Source organism: Limulus polyphemus, unplaced genomic scaffold (assembly GCF_000517525.1).
Source record: "Limulus polyphemus unplaced genomic scaffold, Limulus_polyphemus-2.1.2 Scaffold5, whole genome shotgun sequence".
Classification (NCBI taxonomy): Eukaryota; Metazoa; Arthropoda; class Merostomata; order Xiphosura; family Limulidae; genus Limulus; species Limulus polyphemus.
The window spans coordinates 2,346,362-2,365,113 of NW_013665615.1; the positions used below are offsets into that span (position 1 = coordinate 2,346,362).

At 35.3% G+C, this 18,752-nt stretch overlaps 1 protein-coding gene across 3 annotated transcripts in view; it reads right to left on the reverse strand.

Annotated features, from left to right (window-relative positions):
• Window positions 1-18,752, reverse strand: part of LOC106473410 (kinesin heavy chain-like) — a 113,044-nt gene that overhangs the window by 51,771 nt on the left and 42,521 nt on the right. For all 3 annotated transcript variants that reach the window (XR_002608989.1, XM_013934125.2, XM_022379848.1), the window contains one exon: window positions 13,128-13,276. Coding sequence is in view for 2 of the 3 variants with exons in the window: in XM_013934125.2 (XP_013789579.2) it covers window positions 13,128-13,276 (149 nt within the window). In the remaining variant the exon portion in view is untranslated. The remainder of the gene's footprint in view (window positions 1-13,127; window positions 13,277-18,752) is intronic.

Genomic DNA, 18,752 nt, shown 5'->3' on the forward strand with positions numbered 1-18,752 from the left:
TACAAATTGTTTTAAGCTTGCCAATGTGCTTCCCAAGAGAATAAAGCTTGAAGTGGAAGCAAAACTGATAATTCTCTGTGCAGAAAACAATGTAATGTAATACATCATTTGATAGATGAAAACCTTGGTTTTCTATTGACTATAAATAATCTAGTATTGAACTTCAGAGAGAACTACTGGCAGTGTCCGAAAGAGAGGATGTGACAGGTACTCTGATTTTCTAATTTATTGCTCTGTAACTAAATAAATTTAAAAACAATGAAAATTTTGCTTTGCCTGAGGAATGACAACATTATAATGAGTAATTTACATTGCGTTTTGTACTTCATGGAGGGGGTGGTAATTAAATTAGAGAAGAGGGGGATGCCAAGAGAGAAAATGTCACAATTCTCACACTAGGAGAAATTCAGGTTTTTTTAAAATATTGCCTTGTAAAATTAAGAACTTAAAGTTATGTACTATTAAAATTTGAGTTATTTGATAAATTTGAATGCAAGGTTTATATGTATACCATGTAAATAAAGAAGTTTAATTATATTATTGAATGTAACTCACTAAAGGATCATGACATGTGCAGAAGAAGAGACCGAAGAGGTTAAACAACTCCAACCACTAGATTTGAAACCAGGTATTTTATATGGATTATGAAAATTTCCAAAAACAGGATGCCCTGTGAAGCCCATACAGTCAAGTTTATGTGAAATTTCATCCTCTTGAAACAAATATTTGACATACATAATTGGGTGTATAATAAATGTCAATTGACACACTTAACCCTCTCTCCACGGGTACATTTACTGCACATGACACATGGTTTTAGTGTCTTACATTCAAAATATTACTACTTTTTTGGTTATTTTATACCAATTGAAATAGCATAAAATCTTAGCTAATGATCCATATTTTAAAAGTATACACGTTTTAAGTTCTTAATTATACAAGGAAATATATAAAAAAATCCTGAATTTCCACTAGCGTGACCCACATGACACATCTTAGCCTGTCATCATCCCTATTTTATCCATCACCACTCAAAAATGTACGAAATCAAACTTAAAATATTCTTTATAAATTGTTATCACTCAAACAAATCATAATTTTTATAGCCTTCAATTTTGTTTGGTTACAGAGCTATTAAATAGAGAATCAGACCCCTCCTGCCACACCCACCTGTCACATTCTCTCTTTCACAATTTGTTGATAGTTCTCTCTTAAGTTTCATTATATATTACCTATAACCAATAGAAAGTCAAGGGTTTCATCTATCAAATGGTGTATTGTATTATGTTGTATTCTGAACAGATAACTATCAATTTCACTCAGAGTAGCACATCGTTCTGACGGGAAAGTTAACGACTAGTTTGGGTAAATTTGTTACGGCTCTTGTTGCATAGTTAGAAAGACAGGAAAATGTTTAGAAGTGAATTTGTCTACTTTTTGCATTTTCTTAGTCTATATTATTTGGTGCATTATTTAATTAAATAAAAATTGTTAAATGCTTTACTATAACCACTAAAAAAATCAGGCTTAACTCTCCTCAACAATCGAGGGCAAGAAAAAAAGAAGGTTGGGTAAGTACTATATTTCTTGTTTTTCATATTTATTCTTTATTTATTATTATAAAAGTAACTAAAATTAAAAATACAGATCTTTAAGTTATTTAAAACTAGATTCGGTAAAATAAATATTAATAATAATATAATTACAATGGTTCATGAGGCATGCACACGAGCAGCTTGTGGGTAATGTAATACGATAGCGCAACGTGAGCTGCACCTTCCCCGAGTGATTTGCAACTTATAATGGCATGGATTGTAGTTAGACACAGTTCAAAGGGCAATAAAACAATAACATTTAATTATAAATAGATGTATAATGTTACAAACTTAGAGCTAGGTAGGATAACCGAATGTAGTTTCATGTTACAATTTGAAGTCATTATAGAAAGAAAAAAGGTTAATTTCGATTTTTTTTGGTGGTTACGAGGTTGGTCAATTTGACCAATCCCTTCTGAGATAGGGTAGAGAAAATAACATAAACTATAAGGACTTAGTGAAGAAAAAAAAAACGTTTGAAATGTATTTAGGAGGTTTTAGGGAATACACAAAGGAAATTTGAGATTTTTGAGATGACGAAAAGTATTTTTAATTTTAACATGAAATATACTTTGCACACAGACTATTCAAAACAAATACACAATATATTCATGGACAATTATTTATTTTATTTGATTAAAAATACTTCACTAAGAAATATGACTTTTTGTATGTGAAAGACTTGTAAAATTCATTGAAAGACTGCCAAGAGTTATAAGTATTAACGTTATATCAACTTTAACGAGTACAAAAGGTCATGTGACTTGGTCAAATTGACTGACCCCATGTTGGGAGAGTTAAGGTAATCTCTACTTGGAACAAAAACATACATTTTCTTTTCTAGATTGCAGACAGATCTTTCTGTGCCTCCATCAGTGTTTCTCACAGCATGTAAAGAGTCTTTTGCCCTCTTTGTATGCAAGAGTTGACAAGTTTATGTCTACTCCTGTCTGTCCCCACCATCGCTTCCACTGACTGCTCGAGTCCATCTCCTTTGACTCCGCGGTGCAGAACCATTACTTGGCCATGCCCTGAGTCACTGGAATCTCCTTCTTTCAACAGAGAACTGCCCAATCAACCCTGAGCAGAATAGGTCGACAGGCCTCTTTCTACTAGAAAATGTCATGGTCACAAACAGAAAGGTTCTTCACCCAGTTCTCTGCCACCTAAATAAAAATGGCCACTTTGATACTGTCAAGGTTTTCATTCTAATTTGGATGGCATTAAGGTCTTGACCGATTCTCATCATCCTGAATGTCTCTCCTTAAAGGAAACGTTCCTAAGACCTGCTGATCTTGTCACCTTTCGACAGTTTTCCTTATACCAGAATGACAGGTTGTGTGAAGGACGAGTTCATGGAGGTGTGGCACTACTAGTTGACCAGTATATATATCCACCATGTCCATGCCACTTGATACGTCCCTGGAAGTTGTGGCCGTTTATATTTCCGTGGGTCATACCATCATTGTTTGTTCTCTTTACCTGTCCCCAGGAAAGACTTATGATCAATCAGACCTTGATGCTCTCATAGAACATTGCCATCTCCCTTTTTCATTTTGGGAGACTTCAATGGACACAATCCCTTTTGGGATGGTGCTAATATTGATGGGAAGAGTCATTCTGTGGAGCATATGCTCTCAGATCACAACTTTTATCTTTTCCATACTGATTCTTTTAACTATTTTCATGCACCTAGTCAGTCTTTTTTCTGCTATTTATTTATCTATCTATTCCCCTTCATTTTTGTTTTTAATTTTTCTTCGAGAATTGACAGTGACCCTTGGGACAGTGGTTATTTTCTCATCATTATGAGGAAGACTGGTCGTGATCGATGCCACCAACCCTGAGTGCCATGATGGAAGTTGAAAGAGTCTGACTGGCTCTCCTTCACCACTCTCTCAGAACTTGATCCTGCTGTTGTTAATTCACCATCTATTAACAACTAAATGGAGGCAGTAACTGATTGTATGATTCAAGCAATTGTTCATTCTATCCCCAAAACCTCAATACATTTCCCACAGTATCCTCATCCATGGTGGTCTTCTGCCTGCAAGTAGGCACAAAAACAGGCCTGGGATACCTTTCACAAGTATCCCACTCATTCCAACCTTGTTGCTTTCCAGCGGGCCCATGCCCATGCTCAGATGTTAAAGCCAGAAGGATTAAGTTCACCTCCAGTTCCAAAGTCGTCTGGTACAAGATTCAGAAGGTCATTGGGAAATATGTTTCCCATCCTCTTTCCATCTTGCTCTCCAATGGCCAGGAAGTTGCTGATGTACAGAGCATCCCCAATACTCTCAAGGAGAGCTTTTCTTATCTTTCCAACGCTTCTGGTTTTTGCTCCTGCCTTCTTTTCCATCAAGCCTTGGGCTGAGAGCTCCCCCCTCATCCTTTCAGGTAGATTGTCTCTCTGATTATAGTCACACATTTACACTGGCAGAATTTAAGCTTGCTCTTCATCTGTCTGGCATTAAATAGTCCAACCTGATTATGTTCACTATGAGGTACTGTGCCATCTCTCTCTTGCCTCTCTTGCTCTTCTTCTGATTGTTTTTAACTGGATCTGGCAGGAGAATGTTTTAACAGATGCTTGGCACAAACCTATTGTTCTTCTTTTCTCAATGCCTGGGAAGGATCTCAAGATTCTTTCTAATTATCATCTAACTGCTTTGACTAACTGTCTCTGTAAGGTTTTTGGAAAGGATGGATAATGCTCATCATGTTTGGTTCCTTGAATCAAACAACCTCCTCTCACACACCCAGTGTGGATTATGTCAACAGCACTCCACCATGGACCACCTGATTCATCTTGAAACTTCGATCAGGGAATCCTTCCTAAGGAGAGAGCATCTTGTTTATGTTTCCTTTGATCTTGAGAACACTTATGACACTACTTGGAGGTTTGGCATTTTGCTGAACCTCCATTCATATGGGATGCAAGGCCCTTTACCCACTTTTACTTGGACATTTTTATATGACAAGTGATTCTAAGTACTTGTGGGTTTAATCCTTTCCCATTCTTTCACACAGAAACTTGGAGTCTCTCATGGCTGTGTCTTGAGTGTCAGTATTAAGTATTAAGATTAGTGCTACCACTCACCAACTTCTGCCTACTGTTGCAAATAGCCTGTATGTCAATGACTTCCACATTTCTTGTCAGTCATTGAACATGAAGTTTAATGGGCAGTAGCTTCAGATTGTCCTCACTGGCTTGTTCATGTGGTCCAGAGTAAATGGTTTTGCCATCTTTTCCTTTAAAACCGTTTGCATTCAATTTTGCCACCAATGAGGTTTATACCCCAATCCTGAGTACTGTCTTAGTAGTGTTGTTCTTCCTATGGTTCCTAAGGTGAAGTTCTTGGGGCTTATCTTTGACCATAAGCTTCCTTTCATTTCTCACATTATGCAGCTTCATATCAAATGTACAAAGGCATTGAGCATCCTCTCTTCCATCTCTTAAGGAGCAGATTGATGTTCTATGTTGAAAATCTAGGTATCTGGTTTATGATTCTGCCAGGCCTTCTCCCTAACACCATCTGTGGGATTAGCTTGGCATTGGGCTTTCCACACACACTGCCAATCCAGTCTGTAGACTGAGTCCCATGAACCTCCTCTTCACCTCTGCTGTTTGCAACTTTCTTTGCAATATGCTAACAAGCTTTGATCCTCACCACAGCATCCCACCTGAGATTGTGTCTTCCTTCCTCAATGGGCTGTGCTCTTTCGAATAGATGGTCTGCCATTCCTCCTTTTGGCCTTCATATCCAGGCATAGCTGGCTGAATTCACTCTGTCATTGGATGACGTTGTCAAGTCCGATGATCAGACCATCCCACCATGGCTAATTACCATCCCCACCTGTGTCTTTTCTTTGAGTCATCTGAGGAAGGCAGATACTCATGATTGGAAGTACGATCTTCTCTTTGCTGAACACCTTTCAAACGATATTTCTGTACCTGTTTTTACAAATGGTTCAAAATCAGGTGACTCTTTGGGCTCTGCCATGGTTTGCTGTGGCTTGATGGTTGGTCACAGGATCCCCTATACAGTTTCTGTGTTCACTTCCAAGTTGTATGCCATTTCTCATGCCTTGGATCACGTAGAAGCTAAGCAGTACACTAACTGTACAATTTAAACTGACTCTCTTAGCTCTCTGTTGGTCCTGGAATTGTTTAATGTAAGTTCTCAGCCTGTTCTTGTCGATATTCAAAAACGACTGGCCCACTTTTCACTGTCTTTTGTTTTTCTGTACAGTTTTTCAAGAAACCTGGCCGTGTTGGTAATCATAGGAACAAGCTTGTTGAAATTGCTCACAATTGCTCTGAAATTGTCACAGCCATGCCTGTCACATATATGGACTATGGTCCTATAGTCAGGATGCAGCTTTGCACCATTTTGGGATGACCAAGTTCATAACAGTTGTTCTATGGCCATCTAATTTCCATAAGAACTGAAGGAAGGAAGTTGTCTTGTGTAGACTATGCATTGATCACAGTATTTTTGAACACTCTTTCTTATATACGAGACTGATCTGCAAATGTATGGCCATTGTGTCACTCAAATCACAAGTGCCCATATTATATTTTCGTGCTGTCGTTATAAGTGTGAGCGGCGGCCCCATTTTATACATGTTTTTCTAAGGGCTTAACCCTGATATTTGATAGTGGCATTGGCGATCGTGACACTGTCCAACTTGATTGTGTTTTTAGCTATTTATGGGCCATTGGCCTTTTTAATCTATATGAGTCTTTTACCTGCTTTTTTTTGGCACTGTTTCTTTTTTAACTTGTTTTCATTTTACATTTTATAGTATTTTACTTGCTGCTTTTTTACAGGTTGTTTGGTGCAGATAGCCTAGTTGCTTTGTGTCATAAAATGCCAAACCACCACCCAACCAAACAATCTTTTCTAGATCATCCTTGTACAGTAATTCATGATAATTCAAATTACCAGTTAAATGTATTTGAAACATTACTAGTTTGAAGTAGAAGAATGTAACTCCAATGTACCCCTTTTTTTTCAGATATGGTAGTGACAAGAAATAATGAAAAATGGAATATAATCAATATCACAAACATTCTGATTCTTTAGTTATGAATTTTATTAAATTTGTAAACGTTTGTTTATTTAATTCATTTATTATTTGAATTTGGCTAAATACTAATCGCAAGCATAAATCAATACTCATTTAGATGTATTTTCACATAGACTCAATATCCAGGCTAGCATTAATTCTTCATTATCAAACATCAATTAACCATTCTTGGAAAATTTAAAACTAACTCCTAGGGTGAATTCAATACAAGTGAACTCCATTAAAAACAAGAAGCTCAAACATTTGACTAAATTATAGTTAAAACAGGTTGAGTAGTGTAACCAGATTTGTAAATCTTAAACTCTCTTGCTGTGGGCTCGATTAAATTAGCCGAGTACATGACCGCAAAATATTTAACAAATATTGTCTTATAAAATTAAAAAGTTAAAACTTATATAATATTAAAATACGATTTCACTGCTAAATTCGGATACCAAGTTTATACATATACCATGATAATAAAGAAGTTTAATTAAATTTTGAATGCAACTCAGTAAAACCTCCTGAAATACAACACCCTAAAGGAAAGAGTTAAATCTCTCGCTACAAAGTCTATTGAATTGACCGACATCATAACCATTTTGTACTCGGTATACTTTCAATACTATAAATTTTGATACATAAAATTCAGATTTTCTAATGAAGTATTTTTACTAACGATTTGTCCATGAATATATATATATAGTATTTCTATATATACTTTTATTCATCTCAAAAATCTCAAATTTTATTTTTATAATCCCTAAAACTTCTTAAATAAATTTCAAACGTTTTTTTTTTCATCAAAACACTTGACATCTTATCTGTTATTTTCTCTACCCTAAATTTATACAAGATTGGTCAATTTGACTGACCTCATAACCACCAAAAAGAAAATCGAAATAAATCTAAATTACCTTTTTCTTTCTAGAATGACTTCAAATTGTATTATGAAACTACATTTGTTTATCTAAATAGTTTTAAACTCATAACAGTATACATCTATTTATACTTAAATTTGATTGTTTTATTGCCATTTGAAACCTAACTACTATTCACACCATTATAAGTTGTAAATCACTTGCCGAACAAGCAGCTTATGTTATGCTATAGAATTACCTTATTCATGAGCTAATCGCGAGTGTAACTTGTGAAAAAATTTTATTATATTAATATTCTTTATTTCACCTAATCTGACCTTAATCAACATAAAATGTTTCTTACCTTTAAATGTTAGTTATTTTTATAATAATAATAAATAGAGAACACACATGATAAAATATGAAGAAAAAAAGAATTTACCTGGGTCTTAATTTTTTTTTGCTCTTGACTATTGATGACACTTAACTACCTTTTTATACTAATGGTAGTGCTACACTAAATAATTTGTTATTTAACTCTCTCAACACAGGGTCAGTCAATTTGACTGAGTCACGAGACCTTTTGTACTTGTTTCTCTACCCAATCTCAAAAGGCGATCGGTCAAATCGACTGACCTGGTAACCACCAAAAAAATTCGAAATCAACCTTTTTTCTTTCTAGAATGACTTCAAATTGTAACATGAAACTACATTTGGTTATCCTAAGTAGCTCTAAGTTCATAATGTTATACATCTATTTATAATTAAATTTTATTGTTTTATTGCCCTTTGAATTATGTCCAACTACTAATCGCACCATTATAAGTTGTAAATCACTCTGGGAACATGCAGCTCATATTACCCTATCGAATTACATTATTCCACGAGCTGCTTCTGTGCATACCTCGTGAACCATTTTAAGTATATTATCATTATTACTTATTTTACCTAACCTAGTCTTAAATAACTTAAAAAGATCCATATTTTTGAATTTATTTACTTTTATAATAATAATAAATAAAGAGTAAGTATGAAAAACAAGAAATAATACACTTTACCTATTCTTCTTTTTTATTGCTGTCGGGTTTCAAAAAAGTTAAACCCTAATTTTGTATACTATAGATAGTAATGCACTAAAAAATTATTATTTAATTAAATAATGCACCAAAGAATATAGATTAATAACATGCAAAAAGCAGAGAAATTCACTTACCTCTCAAAATTTTCCTGACTTTCTAACTATGCAACAAAAGCTATTGTGAATTCATCCAAGCTAGTCCTTAACTTTCTCATGGGAACGAATCTTGTAATGTGATTGCAATTGACAATATTCTGTTCAGAATACAACGTTACACAATACTTCATTTGATAGATGAAAACCTTGACTTTCTATTGGTTATAGATAATATATATTGAAACGTGAGAGAAATCTATCAACGAATTGTGAAATAGAGGATGTGATAGGTGGGTGTGGCAGGAAGGGTCTGATTTTCTATTCGATAGCTCTGTAACCAAACAAAATTGAAGGCTATAAAAATTACGGTTTGTATGAGCGATAACGATTTATAGAAAATATTTTACGTTTGATTTCGTACATTTTTGAGGGGGTGATGGATAAAATAGGGAAGATGACAAGCTAAGACAAATGTGTCATGTGGGTCACACTAGTGGAAATTCAGGATTTTTTAAAATATTTCCTTGTAGAATTAAGAACTTAAAACTTGTACACTAGTAAAATATGTATTATTAGCTAAGATTTTATGCTATTTTAATTGTTATAACATAAACAAAAAGTAGTTTAATAAAATTTTGAATGTAAGACACTAAAATCTTGTGTCATGTGCAGTAAAGGGTACCCGGGGAGACAGGGTTAAGACATTAACAGAGATTATGAACAGAGTATTATCAAAGGATTTAAGATTTGCTTTATTCACAAATAAGATCAAATTTCATAATCATCTCACTGATGAAAGTTTTAGTAATGTAAACATCCATATATGCACTCACAGTTACAAATCTCAAACTTAAGAGTTGGTACAGAAGAATCTGTAGGTCTAATGTTCACAATTCCCTCCAGACATTCAAAGTACAGTGTATAGATTGTTTATGAGTAATTTGAGTACATTCTTATAATTTGTCCCAGAGGATAAAACCATTTTAAAATTTTCTTAGTTCCAAATAAGCCATGCCCACTTACAAAATAGAAGCTATATTGCTAAGCAACAGTTGTAATTTGAATGGTTTGCTTATAACCACTAGAAAGTTCTTGTCAAATTTCAAACAATTTCATACACTAGTTTATTTTTTAATTAAATATGACATGAGCAACGTTATCTACTTACAACGTAAGTAGTTGACAATGACAGAGTTAATTAAATATATTTTTTAAAGATTTGTCTGTGAATATATGAAATCAGTGTTGACTGCTCTGAGTACAAAGCAATTTTCTTGCTAAGATTAAAAAATACTTTCCTTCATACAAAAATTTTTAAATTTGATTTGCATAGCCTCTCAAACCTTTTAAATAAATATCAAATGATTTTTTTCAGTAAAACTTTATATTCTATGCTATTTTTTCTACCTGAACCCCATACAGACTCAGTCCATGACTGACCTTGTAAATACCATAAAAAACAAGAGATTAATCTAAAATACCCTTTTTTCTTTCTCAAATGACTGTAGATTGTAACTGAAAACCACAATTGTTTATTCTAAATAGTTCAAGGCTTGTAACAGTTTACATCTGTTTATACTTAATTTTTATTCGTATATTGCCCTTTGAACCATTTCTAGCTAATACTCCTGCCATATAAGTTCTAAATCATTCAGCAAACTCATAGTTCATATTACCATATTGAATGAAATAATGTATAAGTTGCTCATGAGCATACCTCATGAAGAAATTTTATTTTTCATTTATTTTACCTAATATAACCAAATAAGTTTCTAATTTTTGCATTTTATTTACTTTCATAACAATAAATAAAAAATATACATGAAAAACAAGAAATATCTCTTGTTTTTTACTATGACTTTCTGATAAAATTTAAGCCTACTTTTTTTTAAATAATAATGGTACTAGTACTCTAAATAATTTTTATTTACTTATATAATATTTGACAACTTAACTGGATTTCTAACTAACACAAGAGGGGCTTCAAATAATTCCCTCAGCTCCTTGATCTGAACATGACAAGTTAAACTTTCCAACTAAAGACAAAATTGACAATACTCTGTACTGAAAACAATATAGCATTATATTTCACTTGATAGATTAAAACTTCACATTTCTATTGGTTATAAGTGATACAATATAAAACATCAGAGAATTTTTGGCTATTTGTGAGAGAGAGGATGTGACAGGTGGGCTTGGTAAGTGGGTCTGATTTTCTAATTTACGACTCCATAAACAAAGAAAATTGAAAGATATAAAAATTAGATTATGCCTTAATAATATCTATATTAGAATGAGTAATTTACATTAAATTCTGTATTTCAGAGAGAGTTGGTAAATAAATTTGAGAAGGGGAAAGGCATAGAGAAAAAGTGTCACAATTCTCATACTAGTAGAGATTGAGGCTATGTATAAATATTTCCTTATAAGATTAAGAACTTAAAACTTATATAATATTAAAATTTAATATATTAACTCTTTCAACAATGGATCGGTCAATTTGACCAACCATGTGAACTCTCTGTACTCAATTAAAGTCTTTATAGATTTAATACTTCTAATTTTCAATATAGCATGTATATCTTCACAAAATTAGACATTCTTCCAGTTCATATTATAAATCTTTCACATACATATATTGAGTATTTGTTTCGAATAGTCCATGTGCAAAGTAATTTTCATATTAAAACTAAAAATACTTTTCCTCATCTCAAAAATCTCAAATTTCTTTTGTGTAATCCCTAAAACTTCCTAAATGCATTTCAAACGTCTTTTTTAATAAAAAATTTATAGGTCATGTTATTTTCTCTATCTTATCTCAAGATGGGATTAGTGAATTTTACCAACCTCGTAACTACAACAAAAATTTAAATAAACCTAAATTATCCTTTTTTTCTTTTTAGAATGATTTCAAATTGTGACAAGAAATTACATTTGTTCATCCTAAGAAGCTCTAAGTTCGTAACAATATACTTCTATTTATAATTACATGTTATTGTTTTATTGCCCTTTGAATCGTGTCTAACTACCATCCGCGCCATTATAATTTGTAAATCACTCGGGAAAAGCTCACGTTATGCTATCAAATTGCATTAGCTATGAGCTGCTTGCATGAGTGCCTCATGAATCATTTTAATTGTATTATTATTATTATTATTACTTATTTTACCTAATCTAGTCTTAACTAACTTAAAAAGATCCGTATTTATAGATTTTAGTTATTTTTATAATGATCAATAAAGAATAAATATGAAAAACAATAAATAATTGCTCTTGATTGTTGAGATCAATTATGCCTAATTTTTTATGCTAATGCTAGAAATGCACATAATAATTTTTATTTAACTAAATAATGCACCAAAGAATATTGACTAATAACATGCAAAAAGTATAAAAATTCCCTTACCTCTCAAAATTTTCCTGCGTTTCTAATGGCGAGACAAAAGATGTTACAAGTTCATCCAAGCTAGTTGATAACTTTCCCGTGGGAACGATGTTTGTACTTTGAATGAAATTTACATTTAACCATGCTGAACATAACATTACACAATATGTCATTTGATAGATGAAAACCTTGACTTTCTACTGGTTTAGGGAATATATGATTAAATGTAAGACAGAACTATCAACAAATTCTGAAAGAGAGGTGGGTGTGGCAGGAGGGGTCTAATTTTCAATCGATAGCTCTGTAACCAAACAAAATAATGACAGGCTAAGAGAAAATGTGTCATGAGGATCATACTAGTAGAAATTCAGGATTTTTTTAAATATTGTCTTGTAGACTTAAGAATGCAAAACTTATATACTATTATAATATGGATTATTAGCTAAGATTTTATGCTATTCTAATTGGTATAACATAAACAAAAAGTTGTTTAATAAATATTTCAATGTAAGATACTAAACCCTTGTGTCATGCACAGTAAAGGATATCCAGGGCAATAGGGTTAACTACATTTTGTTGCCAAGTTTATTGATGTACATCGATAATAAAGTAGTTCAATTAAATTTTGAATGTAGCTCTAAAAGGTTGTGACATGCTCACTCAGACCTACCTAAAGCAAGAGGGTTAAGTGTAGGTCTAGGCTTTAATATATTACATACAAGTTAATTTAAATGATAAATCCTAATTATTGCAAGTAAGCACACGTTAAAGCATGGTTTACATCTAAATGTATTTCAAAAAATATTATGTTAAATGTATCATAAATGTTGTTAAGTAAAATTATTATTTATAAATAAAAACGATTTTTTTAACCTGCAAATATTTCCAGACCAGGAAATTTTTAAATGAAACTCACAAATATTTCCTGATTGCAAGAATGCATGGGAACTCTGTAGTTATATTTTAGAGTAAGAATATGAGATAAAGAGTAAAGAGTCAGGAAATCTACAAGTAAAAATAGGTAACTAAACAGTTCTCACCTTCTACCAAAATCAAGTGTTGACTTGGTCTCAGTCTCATTGTAAGAGGCAGGAGAACAGCAAATAATTATTGTAGTGCGAGAATTTCCTCCTAAACTTTCTTGAAGGATTCGAGTGAGTTTGCTGTCACGATAAGGGATGTGACTTTTCTTCATGTAAATGACCATAAAATAAATATATTAAGTAAAAGAACTGGATTTTATATATACATATATTTATTTATTTATATATATAAAAGGTTAGGCACATTACCTTAAAAACAATTGTGAATATTGCAATCAGCAAGTCACCTGACAACCACTGCTGATATAAAATCGAAATGAGACAAAATGCATCAGGATAACATTTTGACACTGTTTGGCATTTCATAGATACTTTGATGCTACCAAAAATTGATAACTTTTGAGAAGGATATGTAAAGTTATAATTTTCCTATATTGAAAATGTATTTCTGATAGGTACTTACTTCCTCTCACAAAATTAGCTATTCTCGTTGAGTGCTGCACTCTATATGCAAACCTTTTTTTTTTTATACACGTGCCACAAGCCTCCTCCTCTCCTCTATTAGAATTGAATGATTCCGATGTGTGTCTCATGCCAATCATCATGCGTCACTTTTCCACCAATAGGAGCATGACATGCTCACGTGACGCATGTGACTCCCTCTATACTCCTCTACCAAACTATCACTTTGACGTTTGGCAGAAGACTTAAGCACTGGAGGAAAGTAGGGAGGAAGGGTGGGAAGTGTGAGAAAAGGTAAGTACCAATAGAAAATATATTTTCAGTGTAGGAAAATTATAACTTCCAATATGGTACTTACCTTCACTCACAAAATTAGCTAGAATCCCACATGAATAGAAGGAGGAACTGGTACGAGGGAATGATAGAAGTACCTCCTAAAAGCAGCTGAAGAATACCCCTAGAAATGAGAGTCAGATTTGAAAATCAGATGAGGAGAACCGCACCACTTCTGAACAAGGTATACTCTCTGCCCCTCTGTAAAATGTGGAGAATATAAGGGCAGAAATGGAGAGGAGCACATCTAAGTGGGAGAAAACTATGTCAGAACTGTGATCCTAACTATATGAAATAAATATAACTCAATCTCATGAATAGAAAAGTGGGTAAAACAATGGATGTACCCTCAGGTGTAAAGTGGCTAGGGCACAACAGGCCATACTTGGTAAGTAAACTACACCCAAAACCCATGCCGCTGGGGACCAACATCCACACAGGGGTAGGATGAGGATCATACCATCTTCAGTTCAAACCCAAGCAAGAGACCAAGGATTTGAGAATCACGCTGTCTCTCCAGTATGAAACAATTATTAGCACTAAGCTATCGATCTGGGGACTTCAAAATCCTGCATCAAAAGTATGTCTATCTCATGCAATCAACTCTCCCAACCGGGAAACTTACCAGAACCATCTAAAAAGCAATAATATACCTGTTTTAAGATAGGATGAGGGAGAGCCAAAGGACAGAGCCGTAACAATCCCCCATACCACATATGTGACCCACAACACGGATGGAGGAAAATTGAGGGAGGAAGATAGACAACCAGAAACATGCGTGAGGACTTATGTTGATTGGTTCTACAATAAATTCAAAACTCGGCCACAGGGTGCCAACATCTGCATGGGGATATGATGAGGGCTCCCAATCAAAGGGGTGAACTGCATTTTGACTAATCACTCCTTTGTAATTCTATATAATAAAGAGGAGGTGAGTAGATCATCTACACCTGCAGAACACCACCACCCTACTCTTCACTGAATGGTTATAGCCATCTTTGTGCAGAACCCATACAGGTGGGTGCCTCCACAGTCAACCACCCCAGCAGCTTGGAACTGGAAAGTGGTAAGGACTCCCATACTCCAGTAGAAGAAAGAACGGTGAAAAAGGCAGTGGAGAGTCTGCAGGAATGTCACCAATTGAGATAGTGAATGGGTGATCATGAAATCCTATTATGAAAAGCAGACCATACCGAGCTATTTACTATAGGCATGGCGGGGATTGGCATCCATCCCCTTCTGCTTTACCCAGGAAGTGTATGGGTGGTATAGTCTGGAAGAGGCATGAAATAAAATATTGAAAGGTTATTCACCCACAAGCATGATATGATGTAGATAATGGGAGACGAACGTATTAGGTGTATACCTAATTGTCGAATTTCCTCCAATGGATGACGAAGATGAGAAGTGAGGGAAGAGAAGATTCTAATCTGATGAGAAGACACCCAGAACAAATTCCAGAATAAAGAATGCAGGGAGGAATAAGCCTTTTGGGTCAAAAGTCTGACCCATTTAGTAAGGTAATATGGAAGTAAGCCAGATATGCAATATAACAACAAAGAGCCCTAACTGGACTCAGAAGCCTGTTCGGATTTAGTTGAGGGTAAAGATGAGAAATGGAAGGAAGGTAACTAGGCAAAAAGGAGGAGCCACTCTCCCGAGCCACAGAGGTCTTTGGGAGGAAGGGGTGATCCGAAAAATGGAGAAGATAGGTAGGATGATAAGGTGTACTGAAACATTAAAGGAACACAAATCTGACTGTCAACATCCCACATATTAAGAGAACAAAGAAATAGGTTTGAAGGGAAAGGTGAAACATAGAACACAAGGAAAGTGGCTCAAACAGAAGTAAAGTGATGGAATGGAGTACAACATAAATATCCTAATCCAGAAGGTTAGGTAACTTGGGAGGGCAACACAACCAGAAGGAATGCAGGAGCATGGCAAGAACAGGTGAAGTAAAAATGCTACAGTATCAGGAAAAATGAATAGTATAGGATAAAGTCACCTGATAACCTGAAAGCAAGGAGACCGAGGACCCCCCAGTCAAAAAACAAGTGAGAAAATCCACCACCTGAGCCACAGTAGGTGGTCAGCTGGAAATCCTGGAGTTGTAGCCCAAATGCAGAATACCTTCCACTTGCACTGATACACCTCCATGGAAGAAGGACATATGGAACCAGCTAAAAAGAAACAATTCAACAGCAGAAACCAGAAGTCCTCACCAAGAACCACAGAAAAGCCATGAGTGAAGAAGCAGGACATGAAGGTCAGGATAGAAGACCTGCAATCAAGGTTGATGAAGAAAGTAGGGAGAGTAGCAGGTGTTGTAACTATAAAAACCATGGCTGAGCTGGCGAATAAGAAACAATCATAAGGACCCAAAAAAGAGTGGAATGGATGAGAGAGGTCACCCGCTGAAGTAATCGGATAGGAGAATAAACATAAAAATATTAGTGGGACCAATCTTGGCTGAAGGCATCAACTGACAGAGCCTGAGGAACTGGTGACCAAAAGAGAGGTAACCTGTGAATTAATGTTCATAGTAAATGCATTCATCTAAGGACCATTCTGTCAGATACATCCACCTGGAGTGGAAAAGACGATCCGCAAGAAGAGTTAAAGCTCCAAGCACATGACACGCATTGAGGTGAATGTTTTGCATGTGGGCCCAGTATCACGGATCCCATGGCAGAAAATATAGATCTCTCGACCAAGTGCCCCCTTGGTGATTGATATGTGCCACCCCCACAGAATTGTAGGAAAGAATCATCACCAGAGAATGTCAGGCGAAAAGAAGGAAGTGATCCAACACCCGACAAACAGCAAGAAGTTTGAGAACTTTGATGTGGCCCGAAGCTTCCTGGTGGTTGGCCCATGCACCCTAGCCCAGTGGGGATCCGTCTGTGAAAGGATGTAGATCCGGACTTGTAGAGGAAGTGGTACGCCCACTGAAGTATGTGCCTCGTCCAACCACCAAAGCAGATCTTCTCGCTTGGTAAGAGGAAAGGTAATAGAAAAAGAAAGAAGATCCTGTGCAAGGTTCTATAGATTGGGAAAAGCCCACTGAAGGGATCTTATATGAGAATGACTGAGAGGGGTCAGTGATGTTATTGAAAACCACATCAATGAAGGCAATTGAACCTTGCGAGCAGTAAGTGATGAAACCAAGAGGACAAAGCAAACTAACAAGTCCATAAAAGGAAATCAGACAGGAGAAGGCTGGGCCCGACTGATACAAGTGTCAAAAAAGATTCCCAAATGTATGAGATATTGAGTAGGTCTGGCTGATTCTGGTTTGGAATGAACCAGAAGAAGTCAGGTGTTTATGATATAAAGAACTCAACCCCAGAGCATAAAAATATCAAGCAAATGCTCAGACTACCCAACATAAAACACATGGGACTAAAGCAAACCTGAATGGCAGTGCACAAGATCAATAAACCACCCAGAGATAAACAAACCAAAGATAAGGACAGGACCGAGTTGAAATAAGTATATGGAAATAAACCTTGGTGAGATCGATTTTGGTCATCCATAAATGCAGAGAAACTGGGGCAGGGGAATGAAGCTGTTGGGGTGAGATAAATCTATGACCAACCTCCAGTCCCCGTTTTTCGTGAGAACAAGAAAAGTCAGAAATAAAAACATGTTGAAGGATGTAGAACAGGTTTGATGACTGCTTAAATGGTAATTCCCAAACTGCTTCCAACAGATGCTGATTGGTCACAGGATTCCAAGAAGAAAGGAAGGAAATGGGGAACGGAAGGGGATCACGAATCCTTTTGACAAAACCTGAAGAACTCAATGATCTTGGATGAAGGAACCCCAGCAATAAGAAATCGGTAAGTCGAGCTCAAATCTGACCAGAACCCACTGGTACTGTTGGCAACTTGAGGTGTGTCATCAAAAAAACCAAAAATGATGAGAAAAGTCACCCCGAGAATAAGGGACAGTTAAGAGTTGGGAAGGGAAGGATGGAAAATGGTAATAGAAAGCATATGAGGCTCTGATTGAGTCAAGCATGAAAAATATTGGTAAGGGTAAACTGTTGTTGGATCGATGCCACCCGTGACTCTTTTTGACTCTTTTGTTTCTGGGATCATGTCAAAAACATATTGCCTCAGAAATGGGGCCATATGTAAATCCTGAAGCTAAGTCAATGACAAACGGACCAAAGACAAATCCCCATATTGACCTAAAAGGTCCCAACAACAAAGAAACCACGTATGCAAAGTCAGAGCCGAGGATTACAAACAGGCTAGTGTGGAGGAAAAAGGAAAAGGATATCCCAAAAAACCCTCAGGATTTCTGTGGAGAGCCTCAGAGAAGAGGTTTAGAGGAGAAGGATACCATAAAGAGTTGTAAGGGTAAGATAAAGGTGAGAATTCTTGGCATATGTCAGACTGACAGGTGATTGGGAAGCCACCCCCCAAGCGAGCAATGTGGAACCTAACAATAAAACAAAACACGAACGTAATAACAGAAAACATTTATTAAACGTTTCGGGATCGTCATTATTACATCCTCACTAACCGACAGGTACAAAACAAACAAACAATATTTGTAATTACAACAGAAATACATACAAAAGAAATAAACAATTCAAATATAGAAATATAACATGATAAAATGAAAAGTGAAGCACAAGTGAAATAGTTAAAATAAGTTTATATCCAGTGATGCCTATGTGTTATTTAGGGATGGAAGATTTAAACCTATGTAATACTCCTATTGGTGGAGAAGTGGCACAAGATGATTTGCATGAGAGACACAATGGAATCATTCAATTCCAATAAGGGAGAGCAGGAGGTTTGTGCCATGCAT